Below are 21,193 nucleotides of genomic sequence, written 5' to 3'. Positions count from 1 at the left end.
AGCCTACATTGAAGCTGTTACTACTACATATTTACACGTCAGGTCATAAAAGAGCATCAGAACATGAAACAAATACATACTCAAATTAGTTTGCCGCACAATAAATATAAAATGAGAAGCTCATAATGTAAAAAAACAAAAACAAAGGATAAAGGAACTAATAAATATATTCGTTTACCTTTTAACTGACCTCTTGTTTTTTTCTAAGAGTGAAGGAGACAGGAGCGTGAGTGCTCTCGCCATTATTGCAGCAGTCAACGCCCTCCTGTCTTCGATTGAATTCACTTAGTTAAATACTTTAAGAAAATAAATCGGCCCCCGTGTGAAAATGCCGGCTATTCTTGTCCATCTTTTCCCAGAATGAAACGAGCATGCATTGTTAGGAGAATGAAGTTTGTGTTTGGTTAATGGAGTCAGATAACTACCGTATTTTCCGCACTATAAGGCGCACCTAAAAGTCTTAATTTTTTTCAAAAGCTGACCATGCGCTTTATAATACAGTGCGCCTTATATATGGCTCAATGGTGTGTCGCAAAGTCTTGCAACTAATGCAACAGCCGCCGACTAGATTTTCCCCCGAACGTGAAGTAGTCCGCGGTGTATGATGGGATTTATATACCGGCGTTTCATTGGCTAACCAATGTGTCAATCATCATTTGAATCGATCACTATTGGCTAAAGTTATTCGGAGGTAAAGGGGGCGGATCCTTTTTATCATTTACAGGCTCGGATAGGCTAAAGGGGCAAAACAAACCCTGCAATTGGCCGAAAAAGATGTGTCAATCATCAGTTGAATCGATCACTATTGGCTAAAGTTATTCGGAGGTAAAGGGGGCAGATCCTTTTTATCATATACGGGCTTGCATAGGCTAAAGGGACAAAACAAAACCTGCAATTGGCCGAAAAAGATGAATGTGAATAGCAAGTTTGGTTGGTTGTCTACGTCATAGAGAAAGCATATTTTACTCTTCTGTATTCGTAAATATTTTATTCTCCTGGATTTACTACACTCACGGATATAAGAGGACCATGGTTGCACATTATTATTGAACGCAACGACTTCGGTGAGCTACTCCGGCTATATATTTTCCCAGTATCTTGTTTCAGAGTGATATCGATGTTTCTGTGATGGGTCTTTTTTAAATAAAACTCAATTCCAAGTGTTTATTGTCATATGCACTGTAAAGTTGCGAGCGAAAAAGAAAATAGAAACTAAGGAATGGTTGGCACTTCTTGAATCCCAAGACTTTAACCTTCCGAATGATATTTGGAATGATGCATTTGAGTGACATCGTACAGACAACGCATCCGCACGTGTCTACGACACGTATTTGCTTCTTTGCAAGCTTTCGGAATGTTAAGGGGGTAATACGTTTGACTGAACTATCTGACTGTTTTGTCGACGTTCCCATTGTAGCGCCTTATAATCCGGTGCGCCTTATCTATGGAAGATATAGGACCAAAAACTTTTTTTGGGGGGTGCGCCCTATAGTGCGGAAAATACGGTAATTCGAATAATTTGTTAAACGATACATTTTCAATAGTTTAATTCCTAACACTACCTATCTCTGGTTGACAGGTGTGCACTGTGTCCCTTTAAGCCCATGTGTGCACTCAGAGTTCACATGAATTCTCTGGAAACAGCTGCAAAAGTGTGTGCGTGACGGAGAGTTTTTCAGAGTGAAGGAGACAGGAGTGTGAGTTCACTCGCCATTATGGTAGCAAAAGACGCCCCCCGCCTTTTCCAGACACCTTTCTTTCCCTGAACCGGGATCAGTCTCGTCTTGTATCGCTCTCCTCCTCACTTCAGCGCACACCCGCTCCAAATGGAGCCGCCGTCGCTACCTCCTCCTCGTCACCTTCACGACTGACGCTACAGGAAAGTTTCCACATCAAGAAAGAAGAGACGCTCCATTATTTTATATTCGACTTGAAGGAGAAGAAGTTGTGAAGTGGGATAGGGACTGCCGGCGTCAACATGGCTGTGTTGCTGTTGCTTTTACAGTATTACGCGCTGGCGAGCTTGTGCAACGCCATCGCTTTCGTGGAGGAACCCTCCGGAGGAAGGGCGGACGGCTACTGCGGGCGAATCTTGCGGGCACAGACCCAAGGGACCCGGCGTGATGGCCACCATGAGTTCCGACTCAGGATGGAAGGGGACCCGGAAGTCTACACGCCGGGGAGCACCTACAGAGGTAACAAAAAAGAAGAAAAAAAATAAAGTTTTCGCTTTTAGACCCGCTCTCAAGTTCAAGGGGAAGTAACCGGGGAAGTTGTACGTTTTTTATTTGTTTGTTTACTAAAACTTAGTGAAATTAAAACATCACTTCTCAGTGATAAGGCTGAAAATGTGGTATCGAATATTGTCGGTTTTTTTGTTTGTTACGTTTTTCCTTAAGACTAAAACTAAGTACAATTTGAAAATTACTACTCAAAAATTGGCTATCAGTATCTGGCTGAAAAATGTGTTATCGAACATTGTTGGTTATTAGTACGTTTTTTATTAATTTTAACATAAAACAAGGAAATCGTACAAGGAAATCTGTACGGAAAAACGCAAATTTGTCAATGATGGGTACCATCCGGTATACAGTAATCCCTCGGTTATCGCCGTTAACGGGGACCAAAACCACCCGCGAAAAGTGAAAATGCGCGAAGTAGCGACGCCCCTTCAAAAATGCAAATGAAATGAAATGATCTGCATTTATATAGCGCTTTTCAAGCCAATGACTTCCCAAAGCGCTTTACATTGTGCTTCACATTTCCCAAAAGCGGCCGTGATCTGTGCAGCCATGTAAGGCGCTAACCTGCTTATTGGGGGTAATTGGGGGTTCAATGTTTTACCCAAGGACACTTCGACATGTAACACGGACAAGCCGGGATTCGAACTGGGATCCCTTAATCCTAAAACGATCGCTCTACCTCCTGAGGTACTGCCGCCCCAAATGCTTAAAAAAAAGTAATTTTGGGGGGGGTTTGTTTTTATTATTTTATTTTATTATTACTATTTTTTAGACCCGGTTAATGGGGACCAAAACCACCCGCGAAATGTGAAAATCCGCGAAGTAGCGACGCCCCTTCAAAAATGCTCAACCCCCCCCCCAAAAAAAATATTATTTATTTATTTATTTATTTTCAAAATTATTTTATTTTATTATTATTATTTTTTTAGACCCGCGAAGCTCTGAACCCGCAGACTCTTGCAAATGTTTAAATCTAAGCTTAAAACTCACTTCTACTCTATAGCATATGAATAACCTAAACTTCTCATGTGTAATAACCTGTGAAGCCCTTTGAGACTCTTTGTGATTAAGGTCTATACAAATAAAAATGACTTGACTTGAACCGCGAAGTAGCGAGGTCCCACTGTACACCAACCATCACGAAACGGCAAATCAATCAAGTCAAAGGAGTTCGCCGCAGAAGCCTCTATCTCGATATCGTTTTTTTCGTTGCAAACGAAGCGAGCGGTTTGATGCTACTGTGCGCATGCGTCTGCCGCTTGGGGATTTCCCATCATGCATCATTCCGAAAAAAAATAATAATAATAATATGGTGTGCGATTATTTTGTATTTTGTACGGGAAAATACGACAGTTTGTACGGGCATGGAGCCGTGGAGGTCGACAGGTATGCTTTTCGTTAAGACTAAAACTGAGTACAATTATAAAATCACTGCTCAAGCATTGGCTATCAGTATAAAGCTAAAAAATGTGGCGTCAAACATTGTCTTTTTTTTGTTTTTTACGTTTTTCTTAAAGACTAAAACTAAGTAAAATTTGAAAATTACTACTCAAATATTGGCTTTCAGTATTAGCCTGAAAACTGGTATTGAACATTGTCGGTTTTCTGTTTTTTTACATGTTTCCGTAAGACTAGAACTAAGTAAAATTTAAAAATCACGACTCAAAAATTGGCTATCATTATCAGGCTGAAAAATGTGGAATCGAACATTGTCCTTTTTTTTTTTACGTTTTTCTTTAAGACTAAAACTAAGTAAATTTTAAAAAAGGACTACTTAAGAATTGGCTATCAGTATCAGGCTGAAAAATGTGGTATGAAACATTATCGTTTATTGTTTTTTTTTACATTTTTATTTAAGACTAAAACTAAGTGAAATTTAAAAATCACAACTCAAGAATTGGCTATTCGTATCAGGCTGAAAACTATTGTATCGAGTATTGTCGGTTATTTGTTCTCAATGCTTTTGTTTAAGACTAAAACTAAGTAAAATTTGAAAAATACTTCTCAAAAATTGGCTATCAGTATCAGGCTGAAAAATGTGGTATGAAACATAATAATTTTTTGTTTTTTTAACGTTTTTCTTAAAGACTAAAACGGAGTAAAATTTAAAAATTACTACTTAAGAATTGGCTATCAGTATCAGGCTGAAAAATGTGGTTTCGAACATTGTCATTTTTTGTTTTTTATATTTTTCTTTAAGACTAAAACCGACTAATATTTAAAAATCACTACTCAAGAATTGGCTATCAGTATCAGGCTGACAAATGTAGTATGAAACATGCATCGAAAAACCCATTGAACTGTAAAACTCTACTGCAGTACGCTACCTTATAAAATGTGAGTAAATTTTTTTGAGGCTTTAATCGTTTTCAAAGCTCCTGTATTTTTATTATTGCTGAGTTCATAATTTGTTTGTGTTTGTTGTTTAATCAAGCTTCAGTAGTAAAATGTCAGGTTGATATCTCCGCTGTGTTAGGGCCTTACTGAAAATCAATAATTAGTTACAGTTCCGAGTTACTTACTTTGCTGTACATTCTCACATATAAGCCAAACCCCTGAAAATGTTTGAAGCCCCATAAAAATCAAATATATGTACACAAACCTGTGGAAGAGGTGAACCATTCATATTTCTTGGCTTTTAAATCTTGGAAGCTTGAAGATGAACTCATCTGAGACAGTCCATATCCATTTTGTTTTTGGTGTGTCTTCAAACCACCTGATTACTTGTTCCATTTCTGGTTAGTGATCAAGACGATTTATTGTTTTTCCGGGCATAGCGTTTTGAAAAAAAAAATAAAATAAAATAATATTACAAAAAAAGACCAAAATGCATCCTTTTTTTAACTGTTAATTCTCTGCTCACGTTTGCCCCATTTATTCGACATTCTGGTATAAGCCACGCCCCTCTCCCCGTGTGCTGCTTACAATTCTCTACTGGTGCCACACAACCAAATACAGATGCGGACACAATGATCAAGTTACAATAAATATAAATTCTCCAAATTACAGACCTACGTTAAAAATACTACCGTATTTTCCGCACTATATGGCGCACCATGTTATAAGGCGCACCTTCAATGAATGATATATTTTAAAACTTATGCCATACATAAGACGCACCCCATTATAAGGCGCTATAAGTGCATGCTGGTTTAAGATCAGGTAATTGTGCAATTTTGTAATTGTAATCCTGTGCAGTCCTTCGAGACATTTTTGGGATTAAGGGCTATTTACGGTAAATAAATGTGACGACTTGACTACAGTAGAGAATGTAGTTACTTTATGCAACCTCTAGATGTTGCCACGCTCAAGGGAATGTCAACAAAATATTCAAAAAGGTCAAACTTTATTAACAAACAAGCTTTCCACAACTCCATTCACTCCCAAAATAAATAAACAGCCGTTTTATTATTTTCTCTGAGGTAAAGCATTTTCGTGACACATCTTTGAACAACATCGACATATCATTTTATTTTTTGTCCATTTAGTCAACACGCAAAGAAAAAAACGTCTGATACTGTTATTTTAAATGAAACGTTAGTGCAATCGCAATAAAGTGACACTCGTAATGTGCAAAAACAACGAGTGCAAAGCAATAACATAATAACTGTAAAATGTAAAACGTAAACACACAAAAGAAAAACAAAGATCACTCTATAAGCTCCTCATCGACGAATCCCTCGAATTCTTCTTCTGCCGTGTTCGAATTGACCATATCTCAGTGAATGGGCCATCCAACACGTCCGGTGTTTTTGTGCCAGCGCTGTTGCCTTCATACGTATAGTTATCGTACTGACACTTCTGCTTGCCGCTCTTTGTTGAACAACCCACTGTTCAAGTGTCTCCTCTAACTCTGGCCATCTTGCTTTATTGCCACGGAAACTTTGATGAGTTTTCCTTACTTGGCGGAGCTTATCTTCATCCTTTCTCCACTTCCGTACCATCGATTCATTTAAGTTTAACTCTCTCGCTGCCGCTCTATTGCCGTGTTGTGCTGCGTGACTGATCGCTTTGAGTTTAAACTCGGCGTTGTACGCGTGTCTCTTAACAGGAGCCATTTTCTTATACAAATGCACGTATGAAAGAGAATCTCGCTCTCTCTCTCTCTCTCGCTCTCGCTCTCTCTCAAACGTGACATTCTGAATAATTCTGCGTTTGTTTAAGGTAAATTGTGCTTTACATCTTCACCAGTCATAACCCTGGATTCAGACAAATACTGTATTTGTTGAATATGAATTAAGCAGTTTAATGGGGTAGCCATTTTGCCACTTAGTAAACAAATACAACACGAGCCCCGGCAACTACCAATCGTTTAATATTTCCCAGTATGCACAGCGCGAAAAATGGAGTCGGCGGCTGTTTCTCGTAGTTGCGAGACCTTGCGAATTTAATATTGAGCCATATATAAGGCGCACTGTGTTATAAGGCGCATGGTCAGCTTTTGAAAAAAAACAAGACTTTTAGGTGCGCCTTATAGTGCGGAAAATACGGTACTTTGACAACAAAATTAACCTCGATTTATTAGCTTGTGACCGGCCTGTAGAGGAATGGGTGCTGTACTCACCTAAGACACACCTTAGTAATTGGTGGTTAAGGGAACCGTGAATTATTATATAATTATTATTATTGTAATTATGATCAAAACAATAACAAATGGAGTTCTAAAGCTTTCTTCTTCATTTGTCAGCATATACTTTTATAATTTATTTTTTCCCCCTCAAGGCTATCTACTTGTTCAGTCTAGAATTCATCCGCCCGTTCTATTCTTAACATAGAAGTGCATGTCTGTGACAATGCGGATGACACAAACCGTGAAAGAGTTTTTTTGATTTAAGTTTCACTTTTTCTATGTTTTATGATAACTTGGGTTTCAACTCTTTAGTTTGCAAAACTGGATGAAAGTGGTTTAAAGATAAAGTTAGGTATGATATTAGGTAGGGAACTCTAGCAGAGTTTTACAGTTCAATGGGTTTTTCTATTTATGTTCAATCCAACATTTCTTAGCCTAATACTGATAGCCAATTATTGATATCGATAGCATTGGTTAAGGCTGCACGATTGACCGAAGTCTAATCGACATTGTGATGTGACGTAGTGCGATAATGTAATCGCATGTCAACAATACGTGTTATGTTTGAATATTAATTTATCTTTTTCACAATATTCCGTTTATGTATGAGCAAATTACTTTAATTTTGGGATCATGATTGTCAAATCGCCTGTAAAAGGAAGCCAATATTGGTATCAGGTACCAATATCTTAAAAAAGTTTGGGATCGGCACGGATACAGGTACCTGGTATCGGTATTTGGTATTTGCCCATCCCTTATTTTTGGTCTGATGAATATTGTTGCATCTTTTATCTACAATCCATCTAATGTAAATATACCTTAACTACTTTGTAAATCCAAATTTGTGTGAGTGTGTTTGTATGTGACTTAAAGGCTTTGAAACGGCCAAACCGATTTTCATGAAAATTTACACAGTTGTACTTTAGGCCTCTGCGAGTGTCTTTAATTAGGTTTCGTGTTAAGGCACTCCCAATAAATACAAACAAAATCAATAAACATTGGTTTAGTGTACAAGCAGCTGTGGAGCTGCATGCGTCTGCTTTTTCAATAAACTACCGCCCAAAAAGCCTCGCCCAAGTGGAATGCCTGGCAACACCAAGCCTGACAACACCCCGGTCATATTTTTTTCTTTTTTTCAATAACATAAAAAACACATTCGGAATATAATTGTTAGGTGTATTTTTTTCATTCATCTGGTATTATTTGAAGATTTACGTGGTGTCTTAACTTACAGTGCTCACTCTTTCGTACGGTGCTGATGCTGACAGGAATGATTCAGGGTGATCTTGCATCATTTCAGCCTGACCCTGATATGTCAATGTAGTAAAGCTCAATGTGTCCCAGGCGTTAATGTATACCGTCTGTCCATCCCACAGTGATTCTCTTGGCAACCAGCCCTGCTTATTTTAGAGGTTTCACTCTCATTGCACTAAAGGAGGGCAGGGAAGGTACCACGGATGATGACTACACTGGCCAATTCCAGGTGAGGAGTTGATTTCAGCATATTAAATTTGAAATTTTATCTGCAGGTAAAGCTGAAAGTTAAACACAAATAATTGTAGCATAACACCGTCATAGTACTTTTGTCCTGTAAACAAGATTGCACAGTTCGAAAAAACTACAATATTGTCCAAGTCATGATCAGGGTTGGGTATGTTATTGAAAAACTGTAATTAGTTAAAGTCAGCTCAGTAGCCTAGATGGTAGTGTGCCCGCTTTGAGACTGGGAGGTCGCTGGTTCGCGCCTCGGCCGAGTCATACCTAATTGGTAAAATGGCGGCGCCCTCTGTTGGCTGCGGCTGCATCGACTCGCTACAACGGGTCAGGTGTATCGACATTTCGTTCTGTGTACATTGTTACAAAGAATGACAATACAAAGGAAATTATTATTATTATTATTACTAGTTACTTCTTTTAAAATGTAACTCTGACAACAGAAGTAGCCTATTACTCTGAAAGAAACTACGTAGTTAAAACTTAAAGTACATACTTGCATAAATGCCAACCCCCTAAAACAGCTACATTATGAGATAACTAGAAGAAAACATGTACTCATACCTCGGGAATCAGTGAACCCTTCACATTTCTTTGCCTGTGCAATCTGGAGAGCTTGCAAGCAATTACTTCATATCTATTTTATCTCTATGCTTCAAACCACTCGGAAAAACTCCTTCTCCATTTCTGAGTATTGTACAAGACATTTTATTTTCTTCTCCAGGATGGTGAATTGGAAAAATAGTGTACTTGTACTCTGTTCTCTAGATAGCACCATTATAAATGTGGTTGCACGTGGTTGTACTTTGTAGGTTAATATAAATCAATGACGGATCAAGGGTTGTACGTGACCATATGAGTGAAACAGAATTACTCTGCAGTCAGAGAATCTTAATTCGTTACCTACATTAGTAATGTAGTAACGCTCCATGTAGTAATGACAGTTGAGTTCCAAATTTTACGCGTAACAGTACTCGTTACCGAGAAAAAAAATAATTGTCCCTACATTTGGACCAAACAAAGCTCTAAACTAACACAGCATCAGGATTACTTTTCCAGTGCTATACTTGGAACTTTCCTCCACACATGTCGTTTTATGAAAATACAAATAAACACAGTCATACCTCTATAAGGGTCCCTTCTTCATTTTCCTCATGTTGAGGTTTTTTTGAGTTTTTCCTTGCCCTCATGTTGGTTTCAGATCAGGGGATGGTGTAATAATAGTCTGAAAAAAATAGTCTGTGTAATAACCTGTGAAGCCCTTTGAGACTCTTTGCGATTAAGGGCTATACAAATAAAAATGACTTGACTTGACTATATAAGCACCTAAAAACACGAGAGATTTTGATATACGAGATTCTTTCGGTAAACAAAGCTCGACCTACGACAGAAAATGCAAGTTACGAGCATTCCCAGAGGGAACTACTACAGACCGTTAGAGACAGTTAAAGACCGCTCATCGTCACCATAGACTCATCCTAGTTTGCACATGCGCTTCTAGCCATTCAACGCCTGTTCTGAACACTTCTTTATATCAAGCAGAAAGTCAGTTCTTAACATATTGAATTTTTATGGCCTTGTGTGACCCTCGACATGAGTTGTGGAAATGTTAATATGTCCCCCCCCCCCAAAAAAAAAGGAGAATGATGTCAATTGAAACAAAGCATGATATAACAGACACACACGAGTATGGTGTTTGTGTGTGTGACCTCACTGATTCAACGCTGCCATGGCTGGTTTGAAAAAACCCAAGAAGAGGACTTGATATGTGACTGATTCGGCATGAGATAGCAGTAAGTGCAGTTACAAAGTCGCAGAGCTGTTTTTGCAGCGCTTCACTTTATTGGAAAAAAAAAATCTGGTATGCTGTAACACATATTTGTGTATACGTTCATTTAAAGTCACAGTAACTTCAAGTTTAAGTGTACAGTAAGTGCTTACAAATCAACAGACCCGCACCATGCATATAATTCTGTTACGTTAGCAACTGCCAATTCTCCCTCTATAAGGGCTCATAATAACTCCCTTATGATTCATCATTAGTCATCATATTTATATTATTACTGTATGTTATTTTACCACACTCATTTCATGTCTTTTATGGCTATTTAGAGGTAACTGGGATGTTTAGGGAGGCCGAAATAGACTTGTTTTCAATTAATTCATATCCAGAAGATCCGTTACATGAGCAATTCGAGATACGAGTGCGGTCCTGGAATGAGTTAAGTTTGTATGTAGAGGCACCACTGTACTGTATACAGGGTTGGGTAGGGTTACTTTAACTGGATTACTTTCAATTACTTTTGGATTACTCCAATACCAAATATGCTAATAAAAGACAAAAGAAACTAAATATAAATAAAACCACTAAATTTTGTGCAGGCTTGGGGAGTAACGGAATACACGAAACGGCAAAAATGATGTTGGCAAGCTGTTTAGGATTTATTTTCATTTTGTTTCTGTCGCATTTTATGTTAGTTTTGCCGGAGATCAAAGAGATCAAAGCCAGGAGAGAAAGCTTACCATGTGTTGTGAGTCATAATTTTATTCATATTTAGTTTATTTTGTCTTTTATTAGCATATTTAGTATTGGAGTAATCCAAAAGTAATTGAAAGTAATCCAGTTAAAGTAACCCTACCCAACCCTGACTGTATATATGTACATATAACAGGAGGTGAGTAGTAATGAGTTACATTTACTCAGTTACAGTGACTTAAGTACGTTTTGTGCTTCTGAGAATATTTTTAAATCACGATACTTTTACTTGAGTAAATTTGTGAAGAAGAAACGGTACTCTTACTCCGCTACATTAGGCTCCATTTACTCCGTTACCGAGTAACTTTAATCCCCTCCACCAAAGTAAGGGCATTTCTCAGAGTCCTTCCCTTGCTTTTTTGTCCCCTGTAAGAGCAACTGTGCAGCCCAAGCCCCTGGCTTGTTTTAAAATAACTCCACAGAAATCAAACAAAAGCTGTGTTAATGTGATATTATTGGCTCAACCTTTTATAAAGGTTGCTATTTTATTTTCTATTAATGCATGCTACGTTTTATTGCACTCTTTTTGTAGGCTAGGCCCCTTTTCTTGTTGTTTTTACCCAATGTTAAAAAAAAAAATGACATCAAAATTTGGATTTCTTAATTGCATTTCTTTATTTTTTCAAAAGAAATAAACCTTTTGTAATTCATTAATAAACTTAAGACAGTATCAGACAACAGAGTAGTAACATCATTCTTTACAGGGTGTGCAGCATCCAACATAATTATTTTGATAATAGGGTAATATTGATACATACAGCATGTGCCATTTTCATTTTGAGGTGTAAGGCTTTTATTTTTTTCAATAGAACTGGGGCTTTAAATGTGCTAATTGTGCTTAATTTATTTTTTGATTTATACTGCTATAATTTTATTGTTTACTAAAGTACTTGATTTACCTTGATTAGTTTGATTTACCTTTTAAATTAAATGTAATATATTGTTGATTGGGGCAGCACGGCGGCGCAGTGGTTGGCGCGTGTGCGGCACAGTTCTAAGGTCTTGGGAACTTCCTGTGTGGGTTCAAATCCAGCTACCGGACTTACTGTGCAGAGTTTGTATGTTCTCCCTGTGCTTGCGTGGGTTTCCTCCGGGCACTCCGGTTTCCTCCCACATTCCAAAGACATGCATTTCAGGTGGATTGGCCGGTCCAAATTGTCCCTAGGTGTGAATGAGCGAGCGAGTGGTCTGTCCCAGTGTGCCCTGCGATTGGCTGGCAACCAGTTCAGGGTGTCCCCTGCCCATTGCCGGATGATTGCTGGGATGGGCTCCAGCACCCCCGCGACCCTACTGAGGATAAAGCGGTGCAGCTAATGAGATGAGATGAGATATTGTTGATTGGATGCATTTTGATGATTTTATGATCTGATTGAAAAGTTGTTTAAAAAAATAATAATTAAGACAGTTATCCAATACTTCTAGTTTCTTTCACAAAGTACTTTTTTTACTTAAGTAATTATTTGGAGGACTACTTTTAACTTCTACTTGAGTAATATACTGAAGTAACGTACTCTTACTTGAGTAAAATCTTTGGCTAATCTACCCACATCTGCGTATAACTAGGAGTTCTCTTGTTTACGACCATGGCTCCACGTTGTAGTCAACGCCCTCCAAATTCCTGCCACCTATCAGTAAAAGCGCCAGGTATCTTGTTGGTGGTAACTGACATCATCATCATCATTTTATAAGTTGTGTTGTGGGTGGCGGGTACCATCTTCTACGCTTCTACGTCCTCTGCTCAGCCTGAACCTCTCTTGGCTATTAGGAGGAGAGTTAGACTATTTAAAGAAAACACCTACAATTTGAAATTCTTTATGGTAATATTGCAAATGCTGCTACTGTTTTGCACAAACATTATTCCAAAGACAGCAAAAATCTGTCCTGGTAAATTGGTCTTTTTGTTGCGTTCTGCTTTAACATCTGAATCCTACCTGCGTGAAAAGCAAACAGTTGGAGAACTGGCTGTTGGAAAATCGATCAAAGCTGTTGTACAAACTTTGGCCAATTCAACAATTGATTTATGCAGAATCGAGGGAAAAAACAGATTGCTCTTCTGTTCTACATTGCACTGGTAGATCAAGGAGAACAGCAGCAGATGACAAAAGTAGCACGAGAAAGTACCCAAAACACCTCTTAGGCAGCAATAAAATGCTCTTGAGGGCTGTCTCGAAAGAAAAAGCACATTTGCAAGAAGACTAAGACGGCCAGGTTGCAATTTGTAACTCAAGAAAAACGGTTGTGGGACTCGACCCAATCTACATAAATACACCTACCAAGTACAAATTAAAGCCTGTTTTTTGTCTGTTGACTGCTGAGTAAAACAGTCTTTCTCATTCTAAGCATTTTTGGGAGGTTTCACAAATGTGGAGGAGGAGATTGGAGAGAAAAAAGAGAGAAAGCAATGACTGCTTACATTCCAAAGCCAATAATTCCCTGTAAATAGAAAAGAAAATACGTTTTTCAGTCAACACCTACTATATTATTTTTGCTAACCTAGCTAGGATTGTCAATTCATTGAATTCATGTAAAACATTTCCCCCGCTACCGTTTATAGGAAAAGAGCACATGATTGGTCAAAATGTGTGATGTTGTGTCTGTGTCTTGAGGAGAAAGATAAAAGACGGAGGGCAAAAGACAGTACAGAGACCCCTTGATACCTTAGCGATTTTGATATCACTCCTTCGTCGATTTTTATTTTAATTGTCTTTATTGACATTGATATCAATCTTGCATTGTGTTCTAATAGACAGCAGGCAGCTTGGAACTGATAAGAAAGGGCGCTCTGTGTTGGGTGGGTGTTACTGTATGCTGTCAAACAGCCGGGGCATGCACAGTCAACAATTTTGAATCAAAATAAACTGGGAAGGATACCAGCGTCTTATGACATTGAAAATATTTTCAAAGATTAAATCGTACTTTCAAGGAAAGTCAGAAGAATGCAAAGAAATGCTGATTACCAGCAGGTGCTCTGTGGATTGTTATTGCGTCTGGGAATCGACTGAGAAAGAGTTGTTGGGCAAGCAACAGCCTGGCTGTAGGTCCGGTCTACTGCTAAAGCTAAACTAACGTCTCATGTTATTGTGCAACCAGCCAACCTCTTGGCACCGGTCCTACACAGGTGGAGGGGCTTCAACGTCCATGCCGGTGTGTTCTGATTTCCGCGTGGAGTGGATAAAGCTCAGTGGGGGCTCTTTGCTCATACCTGCGCATGCTTTTGATGAATGTCCTCCAATTTCATTTCGATTTTGTCAATAAAACCATTCCTTCAACTGCAAATAAATGGTGTGTGTTATTAGTTGTTGATCTATAGTTGTTATTTTGTTACGGTGATATAACTCTCGGTCGATAATGATGTAATCTCGAGTTAAGTTTACCCCTTGGGGGCTTTTATGAAAGTGCAACGCTACTTTGCAATTTTGTTTTACTTTTTGCAAAAACCGAGGGATCTCTGTACCATATATGGCGCACCAAATTATTGTTTAAGATAAATTCAATATTTTGCTTTTCATGTCAGTGATGTTTATCAATTTAATTTATCATTGCACAATCATTGGTCAAATACCGTAATATACAGTATACCTTGTATGGTGAAGAATACCAATAATTATTGTATGCATTTTCCATGTTATCAACCGTATTCTGCATTATATAAGGCGCACCAGTTTACAAGGCACACTTTTAAATTTCTGGTCAAATTGGGGTCTTATAGTCAGGAAAATACAGTTGGTAAAAAATAAAGGAGTCAAAGCAGTAAAAGGAGCCAAATTTGAATGATAAATATGCATTTTAATTTACATATTTCTGCAAATTTTACAGGTCTTCCGTGTAGTCTCAGTCTAAATTGGTTAAATGTTGAATTGTAAATAGTTAAAAGCTCATTTCTTTTAAAAGTGTATTTATAGCACTGATGAGTTAACATTATCTTTTTTTCAGGGTTTCTGTGTGGATATACTTTAAAGGTGCTTAGTGTAAAAAAGCCAAATGTTTAAATTAGTTAAATGTTCATTGTAGAGTGAAAACACAATATTATCTTATTGTAGATAAAAACATTTTGGATTATTTGTTCTGTGCTTCATTTTACATTCATTTTAATAATGTATGGATTAAAGCAACAACCCCCATAAAACTGAAAAACCGTTGGGAGCTCTATTTTGTGAGCCGAGCAGAAATTCCTATCACGATCATATCATAAGAAAATAGATGAATAGGAAAATGGATACATAAATAAAAATAATTTTGTTTTCGGCTCAGAGTTCAAGTAAACTCTGTGTCAGTGATGGTTATTAAATGTTAGCGAATGTATTCATGTTTTTTTATTTTTGTTAAACTCCGCACGATTGAATAATGGTGAACTAATAAGTTACCACTGTCCAGTCCATCACAGTCCCTTAGGATCGTTGAGGCTCATTTTACCGCCATTTTCGTTGTAAATAATGGTTTTGAAATAGGGTGCGAGCAGAGTTCTTTGGTAAAAATGACAAAAAATATTAAAGGCATTGCGCAATGTATGCAAAGATCTGCCCATCTCTACCGCTCACCCAATCAAATTGCTCTGGGTGCTTAGCTGGTGTTTTTAAATGCTTTCAGTTTAATCTGTGGGTTTTTACCAGATTGTGTCTCAGCATACATAATATGCTGCCATGTACAGTGTTCCTTAGAGACGCACCGCCAAAATGGGGTCTGTTAGCGTAACACCGTGACTGTAGGACTTTGCCCTATATATTCTTGACCCAACCATGCATACACTGTGTCGCTTCACATATACCGAAACTGGAATGATACAGTAACATGTCCTTGTTTTAAAACAAAGTGGATGTATTCATGAAAAATACCATATGAATGAAAACTTTATTCGAACATCAAAATAAAAACAGAACAAAAACAATAATTTAACTAGAAAATAACGTTACATAATATGTTCGAAAAGGGGTGGTAAGAAGCAAAATGCTTATATTACCTACCCCTTCATCTTCCCCACCAAATATACCAATGATATCACAACACTTGTAATGCTATTAATAATAAAAGTTTTGACATAAGAATAGCAACAATAACACAGTTAACTCGACACACTCGTCTGACAATCCGTTCCAAAGCTTGACTCCACACACAGACACAGACATACTTTTCCTGGTGGTTCTCACCTTTGGGATTATGAATTCACTACAGCCCCTTAAGTTATAATTTCGCTCTTTCCGTATGAATAATTTATGGATGTTTTCTGGCACTATGTTATATCTTGCGCACAAGCTACACTTTTCCCGCCCCTTTTGTAGCTGGATTAGAAAGTGGAAATTAGTTTTTCGTAGAAGTGATATAGCCGCCTGTGTGGAGACCAGGTTATGGATGGCGGGCTAATCTAACCCATGTTATGCCGATACTCCAATATGTTTGAAATATTTTCAAACGCAGATGTGTCAAGTCTATTGTCATGTTCTTACCACTGTCTAGGTGGTGGTGCATAGCAAACACCTCTATCTCAGGGGAGGACAAGAATAGACAAACTGTGGGATGATCTTGAGGTAATGCAAGTTGACATGCCGGCTTTATATGTGTTGAATACATATTAGCAAGCCCGTCAGACATGTTTTTTTCTCAAAATAGACTGCTTCAATTCATACTTTTCTCTGAATTTATAACTGATTATAATACCTGGAATTCCATGTTGAGGTGTTATGAAACATCTGAAGCAGTGGTTTCCAACATATAGCTTTTTGTCCATTTTACTCGTGTCAGCCATTATCAGGGAAGCATTGGATACACAAAAAGATTATATTAGCGACTGGAAAACATGTTTTATACACCTTGTTAGGAATAAGTGGGGACATATATGTGTAAGGGTATGTATTTGTGTTGGTACCGGACTTATTTTGAAGCAGGGGTGGGCAAACATTTTGAGTTGTGGGCCTATTCTATTGGGTTACAGAAAATCAGCTGAGGCAACGGACTTCGAGGAAGAAAATGATTCATTAATTGATTTTTTTTTTGTATCTGCCGATAAAGGGTCTTGAATCCTCTGAAATACATGAGGAAAAAAGATGATGTAGGCTTGTCTAATTTATCTCATGCATTTACAAATATGCATGCAGACATCTACATTTACGTGTTATATTTTCTCTTGTATTTGTTTTGAATAGACTATTTTACCATATTACTAAATTGATATTAGTCCCTTTTATGGAAATGTGGTTTTGGCATGAAATGTGCTAAATATATTTTTAAAAAATGGCATGTACATAATAATGTAGCTATCTATCTGCACATTGGCCTCGAGCGCAGTTATTCTGAAGGGACACCAGGGACAAGAGTGGAACAACATTTCCACACAGATTTTCTCTAGATCAGTCAGGTTTCTGGGCTGTCGCTGAGAAACACAGAGTTTGTGCTCCCTCCAAAGATTTTCGATTGGGTTCAGGTCTGGATACTGGCTGTGCCATGCTAGAACCTTGATATGCTTCTTACGGAGCCAGTCCTTGGTTTTCCTGGCTGTGTGCTTCGGTCATTGTCATGTTGGAAGACCCAGCCACGACCCATCTTCAATGCTCTGACCGAGGGAAGGAGGTTGTTCACTGAAATCTTACAATGCACGGCCCCAGTCATCCTCTCTTTAATGCAGTGCACTTGTCCTATACCATGTGCAGAAAAACGCCCCCAAAACATGATGTTACCACCCCCCTGGTTCACAGTAGGGATGGTGTTCGTCAGATGGTACTCACCATTGTTCTTCCTCGGAACACGAATTATGACCAAAGAGTTCTATCTTGGTCTCATCCGAGCACAAAACTTTCTCCCATGACTCCTCTGTGTCATCCAAATGGTCATATCCAAACTCAAGACGGGCCTTGACATGTGCTGGTTTAAGCAAGGGAACCTTTCGTGCCATACATGATTTCAAATCACGACGTCTTAGTGTATTACCTACAGTAACCTTGGAAACGGTGCTTCCAGTTCTCTTCAGGTCATTGACCAACTCCTTTCGTGTAGTTTCGGGCTGGTTCCTCAGCTTTCTTAGAAAGCAAAATGTAACTTCTATTCTATTCTTCTATTCTTCTTCTAACGTGATGTCAAGTTTTGGACATGTTTGATAATGACTTAGTTGCCACCCTTGGGATTGCTGTTGCTCACTGTTAGAGGGAACATTGCTAACAGAACTTTCAGGGTCAGAATTTTAGATGATACACAAGTGTTCAAATACTTATTTGCAGCTGTATCGCACAAATACATTGGTAAAAAATAATGCATTCTTTTTAGTTTATCTTTTTCACAGTGGACTTGCACCAACGATGAAAATTTCAGACTCCTCCATGATTTCTAAGTCGGAGAAATAGCAAAATAGTAGTACTTATTTTCTTCATTGTAAATAGATAGATAATATATATTTTGGATAAATATCTTATCCTCATCATTATTGTTTGGCTTCTAAAATCGTCTTTCTGATAGACAATGTGTATGTTACTGATCTCTGTGAATCATAATTTAGGACAATTTTATAAAAATGAAAAATAAAAACCCTAATATTATTCAGTCCGCAAAGATGGGTGTTATTGTTCCAAAAAATGTTGACTATTTTTTGGGTTCATATCAAAGTGACTATTTGATAGTACTGTATGACTTGTTTAGCAAAAATAATAATCAACATTTTTGCCCACTTTCTTACATGACACAGGTCAGACTAACTAAGCTTTTAATAATATGTTTTTCTGCTATAATGATTTTATTTTGTGCTCTTTTGTTTTAAATTGGACTGAAATTGAGCTATTTTCAGTTTCCACAATTCATCAATAAAGAACAAGGTTCGTGCGGATGCTTGGAATCCTTGAAATGCTTGAATCTTAATGTTGTGTTTTCAAGGATTGAAAAAGTGTCACGGTCGCCGTGGCGACCAGTCTGCCGCGCCCCCGAACTCAAGCTGTAGCAGATTAGCTGATTGCTGCTCTGCTACTTAAGGCTGGGTTGTGGGTTTGGCGGGCGCTGGCTCATTATATACACATTCCCCGGTCTGTTATGCCTTGTCCCGTTTTAGTTTTAAACATTGTCCGTTCTGTTATGCCTTGTCCTGTTTAGTTGAGTTGGAAGAAACAACTGTTTGTTTTGTCATGTCCCAGAGTTTTGGACAACTTTTATTTTGTTAAATAAAACTTATGGATCGTCACGCAATTGAGTTCTCCCTTCCTGCCTCCTACCTCCGTTCCGGTCCGATCACTCCTTCCACTCCACCCCGCCTCGTGACAAAAAGTGCTTAGAGATTTGGGTGAACAGCTTAAAATAGTTGCCTTGTTTTTCAACAAATTTTCTTAAAAATAACATTGATACTGCTGTCTGGTGTATTCGCTTTTCCATTGTATTTCTTTCCTCACGATTAACGGCAGCTGCCATTAATTTGTGTGACATTGTCCTCCTAAACATCATCCCAGGTGCATGCTTCACCTAAACAGGGCACTATGAAAGTTGTAATAGTGCTAGGATTTCATATCAATTATGATAATTTATTAGGGGCCATGCCAAAAAATAGAGGTAGCGTTTCCCAGCTGTGAATCATAATGGGAAAAACCTCCTGTAGTTGAAAATGTAAGGCACATATTACTGTCATTTTTACCCAACACCTATTTGAGGAGATATTTTTCTCAAAAACAAGTACAGTTAAGATTTACTCAAGATCTAAAAATTATATATCTTGAACATTTGCACACGCAAAATTATAATTCACATATGTAAACCACACTGTTATTCGTGGCTCTGCAAATTACATGATTTACCCCGGATTTCTTCTTTAAATGGTACTGATGAAACTGGAAAATTGTCTTCTGAAAGTCCTTAAAAAAGTCCTTGGATTTAGCCATATGTACAAAACCTGAGATAAACCAAAGTTTAAGGAAAATATTTAAAAAAGATTTTGTTTCAACTCTATTTGCAGTGCTATTTTTCTCATAGATGGTGGGCAACATGATAATGTCAGTTCTTTCTGACACTCATAGTAACTGAGCAACTTCGCTTATGTAAGCAGTGAATGTTCAGAAGGGGCCACTACTTGTGTATTTTTCCCAGACATCCTTACATTCGGGTGGAACACGGGTCATATTTATCTAGGGCAGCAACATGTTATTTCTCAGGAAGATAAACCGAGGGTATGTTTAGATAAGGGGAGAGATGAGCAGACTTGATGTATTATCAAGCACAAATGATCAAGGGTTCTATTTTTGGAGGGGATAAACAAAACTAATCACTACAAAGTGCCTCATCCAAGGCAAAGGTTTTTTGGATCAGGGCAATTACACTATCTGAGCTCAGAGGGCTTTTAGGACTGGGCTGTGTTGGCTGCGTGCAGAGATGGAAAGATTATGAGCTGATAAGAAAGATAATCACACCCAAACGTGGTCTAAAGTAATTATTATCTTACCAAGTATCCAAACAAACAACAATTTGCAAGTCGAGTCATGCACCTCTTTTTGTTTTCGGGATTATTAAGACTTTCCATAGACGGGTATGCATAGTGTGTTACCCACCAGTGAACCGCTTTGTTGTTTCCACTGTACCTAATTTAACATGCACGGGTCAGATGTTTGATGTCTTCATGAATAATACGCTACTCTTTGCTGTTCTAAGAATCAAATATTCATTCAAGCACAGTTGGTGAGAGGTTACTGTTTATGCATCGAATCGGGGTTCAGTGTATTTTTTTGTTAATCGACACACCTTACTAGCCTTTGCATTTGAAATTGTAATTTACATTGTAGAAAACAAACACACCATTTTAGAAATTTCAGATCAGGGGATACTAAAAATTTTGTCTATAATTGTTAGGTTAACCCCAACACTTGTAATAAAAACCTGCACTTAAAGAAGACACAGACGTGAATATAACTTACTTGCAAGGAGAATTACCATAGACTGCCTGTTACAGTCTACTAGACACTCTGAAAAAGTCCATTTCGTCCTTGCCTTATTATTGTATTAGGAACGCCCTAATTTACATGTTTCTTCTGCTAAAGGGAGGGGGAGTGACAAAAAGAACAGTTTGAGATCTGTTTTCACAACAACATCTTATCGTATCAACACCTGTTTAAACATACAACAACATGTTATCGTATCAACAATATTACTACTATTGAACTAGGCGAGAATGGCACACTAAGCAAGAATATACACAGTATGCAACAGTAGAATAACTTATTTACAGTTTAAATCCATCAATAATATGTCATTTTAAAATGCCTGCTGTAATGTGAAGAACAGCAAATAGCTTCTGAAAGAAATTGAAGTAACTAGAAAAAAACTGCTGTAATGTGGTTTGCATTGCACTGTAAAAATGTGGCAATAGGGTGAGGAATTGCCCAGAAGGACATATAAAAT

General features: G+C 37.9%; 1 protein-coding gene across 1 annotated transcript in view; it reads left to right on the top strand.

Moving 5' to 3' along the window:
- Positions 1-1,678: 1,678 nt before the first annotated feature.
- Positions 1,679-21,193, top strand: part of spon1b (spondin 1b) — an 82,634-nt gene continuing 63,119 nt past the window's right edge. The window contains exons 1-2 of the mRNA XM_088339777.1: positions 1,679-2,195; positions 8,190-8,296. Coding sequence (XP_088195903.1) covers positions 1,979-2,195; positions 8,190-8,296 — 324 coding nt within the window. The 5' untranslated portion in view covers positions 1,679-1,978. The remainder of the gene's footprint in view (positions 2,196-8,189; positions 8,297-21,193) is intronic.

The sequence above is a fragment of the Urocampus carinirostris genome, chromosome 7 (genome assembly GCF_059441175.1).
Source record: "Urocampus carinirostris isolate Australia breed hairy pipefish chromosome 7, RoL_Ucar_1.0, whole genome shotgun sequence".
In the NCBI taxonomy this organism is placed as follows: Eukaryota; Metazoa; Chordata; class Actinopteri; order Syngnathiformes; family Syngnathidae; genus Urocampus; species Urocampus carinirostris.
This window is presented reverse-complemented; position numbering and strand designations above follow the sequence as displayed.